The sequence below is a fragment of the Myotis brandtii genome, unplaced genomic scaffold (assembly GCF_000412655.1).
Source record: "Myotis brandtii unplaced genomic scaffold, ASM41265v1 scaffold687, whole genome shotgun sequence".
Lineage (NCBI taxonomy): Eukaryota > Metazoa > Chordata > Mammalia > Chiroptera > Vespertilionidae > Myotis > Myotis brandtii.
In genome coordinates, this window is record NW_005370687.1 from 397,454 (window position 1) to 405,588 (window position 8,135).

Below are 8,135 nucleotides of genomic sequence, written 5' to 3' on the forward strand. Positions count from 1 at the left end.
GGGAGGGCCCAGTCCTAACTCTGTGGGGCCACCACACAGCCTGGGGGTGCTGGTGCACGGCCACATGTGCCAGCAGTGCTCCTCTGTCTTGGTGAAGCCCCCGCTGTGCCCACCAGTGCAGCGACAGCATCAACCTTGCAGCTTGCAACGCACTTCCCGGGGCCCCTGTGGTTCCCAGGCCACACGGGGAGGGGGAGGCATCCTCCTCTCACCCTGCACAGGGCTGGGCTGAGGCTGCTAGGGTTGGTCCAAGGTCACTCACTGCTGAGTGGATTCCCAGGACCAGCTTGGTTGAACCCCACTGCCCTCCTTCCTAAGCCCCACTCGGCAGGACCACGTGAGGAGACTGACTAGAGGGCATGTCCGGTCCGTAGCCTTTGTTCCCAGGAGCCTGCCTCCTGGTCAGGGCTCTTTCCCACGGGGATTCTGGTCTCTGTGGCGAGGGGTGGCGTCAAGGATTTAGCGCCTGCTGGGAGTCAGGAGAGGCTCTCAGGGGAGGTGACGTCTGAGGCTGGCCTTGGAGAAAGGGGGCGCATAACAGAGGGAGAGGGAGCGGACACACTGCACAGGGAGAAGAGCGCCTGGTCCCCGCCTACCCGCAGCCCCGCCCTTGTATGATCGACTTGATGGTTTGGGTGTTTGTCGGAGGAGGTTGAGGTTGGTGTTGTTGAGAGGGCAGGGTGGGAGCTATAGGAGAATAATGACAGTTAGAGGTCTACACAGAGTCGCCTGATGAGCTCAGCTGAAGGTCAGCTCAGTCCCTCTGTCCCCCCCACACCCAGCAGGTCCTGGCTGTGAGGTCGGCCAGCCTGCTCCCCGGCTCTCGGCTCTCAGACTCAGTCCTCATCCAGACTCAGTCCTCTTCCGCAGTGAGATGCCCGCCTGACCCTCCCGCTAAACACGGCCAGTGAGCCTGCCCGCACCGTCCGTGGGAGTTGAAATATTTCCAAATAAAAATCATAAGAGAAAACCAAGCAGGGTGGGGAGTGTACAGATGAAACCCAGTAGGTAAATGCTGTCATTGTTTGTTAGATGATGGGTTTGCTCTCGGCTCTCAGACTCAGTCCTCATCCGCAGAGAGGTGCCCGCCTGACCCTCCCGCTAAACAAGGCCAGTGAGCCTGCCCGCACCGTCCGTGGGAGTTGAAATATTTCCAAATAAAAATCATAAGAGAAAACCAAGCAGGGTGGGGAGTGTACAGATGAAACCCAGTAGGTAAATGCTGTCATTGTTTGTTAGATGATGGGTTCTTGCAGGTTCATTATGTTATTCTTTCCAACATGTTTATATGTTCCCATTAAAAAGCTATTATGAAGTTTTAAAAATGTACACAAATGTTCATAACAGCATTATTCATAATGGCCCAGACTCTCATCTGAGAGTGATAAACAGACTGTGATCTACCCACGCAATGGCATAGGACGCGCAGCAAGGAGTGAGCCGCCAGGCGCTGCAGCGCGAACCGGGAAGCAAGCTGAGTGAGAGGTCAGGGCTAAGGACCTCGCGTGTGCGGCCCTTTCTACAGGGAAGGTGCGGAGGAGGCAACTCGATAGACAGAAAGTGCTAAGGGGCACGGGGTTCCTTTGGGGGGTAATTGAAATGTCCTATAATTGATGGTGATGTTGGAGGGACAACTGTGAACATATTAGAAGCCATTGAATTGTATGCTTCAAATGGTGAACTGTCTGATATGTGAAGTACATCTCAAAAAGCTGTTCTAAAAAACTGAAAAGCAGAGGGTGGGGGGAGAAAAACACCCGGGAGAGGCCGTGGGCCCAGGGTCGTCACCCTTCTCTGAAAGGCGGGCTGGGTGTGCGGATCGGCCACGGGGAAGAGACAGACCAGCCCTCACCAGGTTAGTCTTCCTCATTTACGGCCCAGCCAGAGGCCTTCATAGCAACGAATCCAGCCTACAGCCCCCGCGGTGAAACTTCTCTCTGCCCCAGAAAAAGCCGTTCCCCCTGGACAATCAGATCCGGAGTTTTATTAGCACCGTCCGTGATGGGCATTTTGCAGGTTTGCATGTGAGATGCCGGACCCGTTTGTTTCCGATGCCTGGGTACACACCGTGGCATCTGAGGTGGCACTGCCTCTCAGTTTTCCAAAGGGCTGCCCCCGAAATTCCCTGGGTGCCCCGGCTCCGCCCAAAGGGCCCTGGGTCTCAACCAGGGCTGCCCCCGAAATTCCCTGGGTGCCCCGGCTCCGCCCCAGAAAGCCTGACAACGTGTTTGGGGAGAAGCCTGGGCGATGAACAGTTTAAAGCTCCCCGGTGATGTGACCGTGCAACTGAGATTAAGGACCTTTAACTTAATGAAGTTGTTTTTTCTAACAACTAGAAGAAAATATCAAAATTATGGCAGAACAGGGGTAGCAGAGTCATTTTTCTGCCAAGCCCTTTTGGATATTTATAACATCATTTGCAGGCCATACACAATTGTCAACTTAAAAATTAGCCTGCTGCACTTAATTAACTCACCCCTAATGCCTTGGCAGGGCCGGTCCAAATGACTTCTCGGGCCTTACACAGCCCGCTGGCCAAGCGCTTCGTACCCCGGGCATAGAATGAGTAAGTATTCTATCACGAGACTTTCCACATCGACCCCTGACACCATTGGGCCGCACTCTTCACGCCCTCTGGAGGCGTCACGCCCCCGTGTGACCCTGTTTGTTGTCATGCCGACCTCATCAGAGGCCTAGGCTCCTGCCCAACCTGTCCCCACCTGTCAGACGTCTACTCACCTTTCCAGCACCAGCTCAAATGCCACCTCCATGGGGCCTTCCATGATTGCAGGCATTTGCTCCCTCCCTCTGCACTTCTGTGCCTTTTCATTTGCGAGCATTCAGTGGGAGCTTTCCTGTGTTATGATCACCTGGCTGCCTTGGAGTCTGAGCAGAATGGATGCTTCTGGAGGCCAAGGGCAGAGCTGCCTTTTGAATGCTACCTCTGTGTTCTCTACAGGACCTAGTATGTGCTCAGCAAACATGTTGAATGAATGAATGAATGAATGATTGGATGAATATCAATGACTGCCTTGCCATGCTGTTCTTATAGAGAGGAAAGTGCCTAGTAACTTAAGTGGGGATGGGGTTTTAAGTCCACCAAGTCCCCATTCTTTGATAAGAAAAATTTTATTTTTCAAAATTATGCAAATGCCCATCCCGACTTCTGCCAGATTGGAAATCCCGAATCCCCACTGGTTGTCATGGAGAGCACCTCGCCTTGGACGAGTGAATCTGTCAACAAACGTTTACTACATCTAATAAAAACCCAGGCACTGTGCTGGTTTCAGCATTTTCATGCGGCCTCACGTCGGCCTATCGCAGAGCGAGGCACACATCTCCAGATGAGCTCACTGCTGCTGGCTTCCACAGAACCAAACACAATCTCAGGACAGGGGGGCCCAGGCTGGGAGTGAGAGGAGGGAGGCCCTGGGACCCGCGTGCTGAAGAATATTGTTAAAAAGAGGCAAACCTCTGATTCTATGCAGATGGTCTGATTGTTTACACGTGAACCATGAGATAGTCTACCAACAAACTTTTAGAGCTATTAAGAAGTTCAACAAAGTTGCTCAAAACAAAATTAATATCCCGAAGAGTCAACATTCTTTATATCAGCAATAATCAGATTAGAAAATGCCATAGAAAAAAAGATCCCATTGCCCATAGCAACAAAAACTAACACATCTAATAAAAGACTGACACAACCTTTATTAAAGGGCAAAAAAGGCCAGAAGAAATAGAGAGATAGATGTCATTTCGATCAAAATCCCAACAGAGCTTTTCAATGAGGGGAGAGGGGGAGATAGGAGGGTCAAGAATAACAGAGTCAGTGTTTGAAGAAGAAATTGAAGAGGAGGAGGAGGAGGAGGAGAGGAATCGCCATGTAAGGCTCCAGTGATGGAAACTGCGGGTGGTGCAGAGGTAGACAAGTTAGCCAGAGGAAGAGGGAGAGACTCAGGGGCAGACTCGAGCATCCAGGAGCTGGAATAAGCCGGAAGCAGCATGCCAAACAGGTGCACAAAGGGCTGCCGATAAATGGGGTGGGCCGATTGGTTCGCCTAGCACTTGGCAAAATCATTAAAATGTGGGTTTCTACCTCAAACTAGCCACGACATAAATTCCAGGCTAAATACGAAAGAGCAAAACTTCAAAACCTTTGAAAGAAGCTAGAGGAGAAATCATTATAACAAAGTCAAGATACTAAAAAAAACACAAGTTGTAAGAGGAAACGACTGATACATTTGACTCATTAAAATTTTCTGAAGGACAAGAGCCCTCATCATCAAAATAACAACAAACCACGGAGTGGACTAAGACAGCCGCAATGTCTGTAACTGACAAATGGTTAACGTACAGACGATGGAAAGAACATCTACAAATTAAAGAGGAAAAGCTAACCACGTAGAAAAAAAACAGGGAAAGGTCACGAGCAGGCAAGTCACACAAGAGCAAACACGAGCGATCAATGAACACAGAGATGCTTCACCTCACTAGTAATCAGGATATGCAGATTAGATAAAGTGAGACGTCATTTACATTCATTACATTGAATTAATACTTTGCAGTCTGACAGCACCGAGGGCTGATGACATCGTGGGGAAATGAGTGGTTAAATTGGTACAACCACTTGGGAGAGTAATTAAGCCACGTCTGGCACGGTTCATGCGATGCATACCAGAGGGAAACATTCCATGTGGGCATGGCCGACACAAACACGGACGCTTGGTGCGGTGCTGTTTATAACGACAGAATGGCGGAAGGGACCCTGAGACAGTCCTCCTGGAATATATCCTGAGAGAGGTCGAGAGCCTCAAAGACGGTCAGGAGACCAAGTCCCGGTTCCTGGTGTGCTTCTAACTGATGACCGATGTTACACACGTCACTGGTCCCTTTGAGTAGAGACTATCTCCCCCCACCCCAGCTCTGAGTGCAAATCCCACCTGCTCAGAGAGGCCTCCCTGACCTCCCTAGTGACACCACCAGCACCTGCAGAGCAGTTTACAGGGTGAGCGTGGAGACGCTGGCCAAGTGAGGTTCAAACCCCAGCTTTAGAGAGCGCTGCCTGTGCCCGCAGGCGAGTTAGCTAAGCTGTCTGTGACTCAGTTCCCTCCTCTGTCAATGGAGATGATAACAGTTTCGCCTCAGAGGGCTGCTGTGAGGGCTGGATGAGCTGAGACCCCGAGGCCTGAGAACCGCCTGAAACAAGGAAGTGCTGGGTAGTAGGAGACCCCATGGCGGGGAAGTGGGCTGGAGTGACGTGGCTGCTGAGTGAGAAGCGCGAGCCCCCCGCACCTCACCCCTCCCTGGGCTGCCCTCCCCATCAGGGCAGCACGCGGCCCAGCCCGGTCCAGCCAGCTGCCCCTCTCCCGGCCCCGGTTCCGGTTCCTCCCCCTGCTGTCCAGGTCCGTCACAGCCTGGCCAAGCGGGTTTGGGGCAGTGTTTATGGAGTTGATTGAATTGGGCTAATTCTGTAAAGTCCTTGAGTGCCAGAGGATGTAGACATCACTGATTCCCTCAGACGGTTATTCTAAGTGGAGATACGACAGGAGGAGGTGGGCACAGTGGCCCAGGTGAGCGACACAGACACCGGAAAGGGAGGAAATCTGAGGCAGGAATTCTGTGAGCCCCGGTCAGGGAGAGGGGCTCCCCCTGCCCCGCTCTGGAGGCCTGTCCAGGGCCCATTGCGTGACTGAAGCACTCGCTGCCTCATGCACAGGATTTTGTGTGAAGAAAGATCCAGAGCAGCAGTTCCCAACCTTTCTTTGGCCAGGAAAAAGTGACATATAATTCTTATTATTCAAAAAGTGAGCTCCTATTCACATGGAGGAAGCCTAAAAGGCCATCAACTTGGTCTAAACAAGTTTCCAAAGAACAAGGCACCCATGAAAGAGAAAAATAAAAGAACGAAAGGACAGTTGAAGTTCTGAGGAAGAGATCACTAAGAAATTGTTTTTTTTAAAAAGTAATAGAAGTGATATGGAAAAATAACAAATAAAGTTTCAAAACATATAATAGAGAACTGAACTGCATAAATGTCACAATATATATTTATATAAGTATAGGAGGTCCCTAGAACCATAAGAAATGTAAAACATTCACTGTTAATAACTCATTCTCGAATACCCCCCTTAAAAATCAAATTGCCCCCTTAAAAATCAAATTACCCCCCTTAAAAATCAAATTGCTCCCCTGTGGGGTGTGTGCCCCATGCTGGGAACCACTGATCTAGAAGGATCCAGGCAGAGCCCTTAGCACTGGCTACAGGAGGGAGAGGGGATTGTGGTGAGTGTGGGGCGAAGGGTGGAGGTCAGTGGAGGATTTTGTTACTCTATATACTTTTACTCCATATGCTTTGGCATTGCTTGAATTCTGTACAGTGAGAGAGAATTTGTTTATTGCATGTGAAATATTCAAAAGAAAAATTAACGTTGCCCAGAAGAGGTACTCAATGAAGGGCATTTATTATCCTTTAAAACAAAGACGGAGACCTCCTGCCCAGCACCCAGGATGGAGCCCGGGGCATCTCCTCCTCACACACACACCGGCCCCTCAGCCAGGCTCACCGGCTCCACCTTCAAAGTGCATCCTGAATCCAGCCACCCAGGTGCTTCTCCCGCCCTCCCCTCCCTCCACCTGCCATGCTTCCTGTTCCCACCCTGGGAGCGAGGTACTAGTAGAAGCCCCACTTTACAGGTGCAGACACTGAGGCACAGAGCATGCAGTAATTTCCCCAGGTCCACGTTGTGAAATGGCAGGGCTGGGTCCAACCACAGGTGTGTGTGCCCTTTGCCGCCCCCACATCGCCGCCCTCACAGCCTCTGTGCCTCGCCTCTCGGGGAGGGATCAGAGCTTGTCCTCTGTCTCAGGCTCGAGGAGATCTGGTCCCTGCCAGCCTCTCAGCCTCCCCCACCCCTCACCCTCTCCTCCCCCACCCTCTAGCTCCACCAGCTCCCTGGCTGCTCCTCGCCTAGAACATTCTTTCCTGCCTGACCTTCGAATGGCTTCTTCTCTCAGTCTCTGCTTGAATGCCGCCTCCTCCAAGAGGGCCTCCCTGATCACTCTTTCTGAAATAGTCCCCACTTTATCCTCCAACCTCTTCCTGCCGTCATTTCATTCGTGGATATTGCGCTTCCTGCGGTGACATCAGGTTACTCTCTATCATGTGTCTCCTTCCCTAGAATTTCTGTTCCATGAGGACAGGGACTCTGTCCCTTGTGCCTGAGCAGAGCTGGGCACAGAGCAGGAACTCAGTACACGAATAACTGCGCCCAGGGTCCCGTGTGGATGGACTCTGGCCTCCAGTGCCCGGTCGAGGCCTGCTGTCTGGGCTGCTGGGAACGTGTCCCCCCGCATGGACGGGGCTTCTGCCCTGGGGGTCAGCGATGTGGCCCATCCTCTCTCTGGGCCCTGGACTGGCGGCGGGAGGTGAAATGAGAGCGTCCACACTCCTTCCCAGTTCCTGTCATCCTGCCCTGCACCCACCGCAGCCCCCAGGTGCCCCCTCTCCGCACCTGGACGGTGGCCTGGCCACCCATGCCCACCCAGGCGGTACGGACATGGGCCGTTCACACGTGCCAGGCAGGGACCCTTCCCCCACGTCTGACTGTGCCCCCTGTAAGTCCCCAGACCAGGATGTGGGGGGGACCTCCTGCCTCAAACTGAGGGGGACAGGGCCTCACAGGTGAGAGCAGGAGCGAGAGAGATGGGGCCAAGCTCCCGCGGGTCAGAGACTGGCACCCGGCAGACTCCAGCTTCAAACATCACAGCCGCCCACCATCCCACTCGACCCACCTCCTCTCCCCTGTCTCCCGGGAGCCCTGGCTTTGCTCCCCTAAGCATCCCTGAGCGACCCGAGGCTCCGGGAGCAGAACCGAGGCCTTACCCATCTCAATGCCGCAGATGACCAGGGCGGCGATCACGGCGCCCGCCGACGTCCCGGCGAAGCGATGGGCGGTCTCCAGCATCCGGGGGGCCAAGTCCCGCAGGGCGTCCACCGCCCCAGCCTGGTAGAAGGAGAGGAAGCCGCTGCCCGAGAAGGAGATGGAGTGAGGGGTGTCCGGGTCCCCCTTGAACACCTGTTCTTCCATCTCCTCAGCCTGGGGCTCCGGGTGGGGAGGAGGCACCCCCCAGCCGGC

The 8,135-nt window shown here is 53.1% G+C and overlaps 1 protein-coding gene across 3 annotated transcripts in view; it reads right to left on the bottom strand.

The window, feature by feature from the left end:
- PNPLA1 (patatin-like phospholipase domain containing 1) overlaps window positions 1-8,129 on the bottom strand; it is a 42,173-nt gene extending 34,044 nt beyond the window's left edge. For all 3 annotated transcript variants that reach the window (XM_014529629.1, XM_014529628.1, XM_005881727.2), the window contains exon 1: window positions 7,883-8,129. In XM_014529629.1, the coding sequence (XP_014385115.1) occupies window positions 7,883-8,087 (205 nt within the window). In that variant the 5' untranslated portion in view covers window positions 8,088-8,129. The remainder of the gene's footprint in view (window positions 1-7,882) is intronic.
- Window positions 8,130-8,135: the final 6 nt, after the last annotated feature.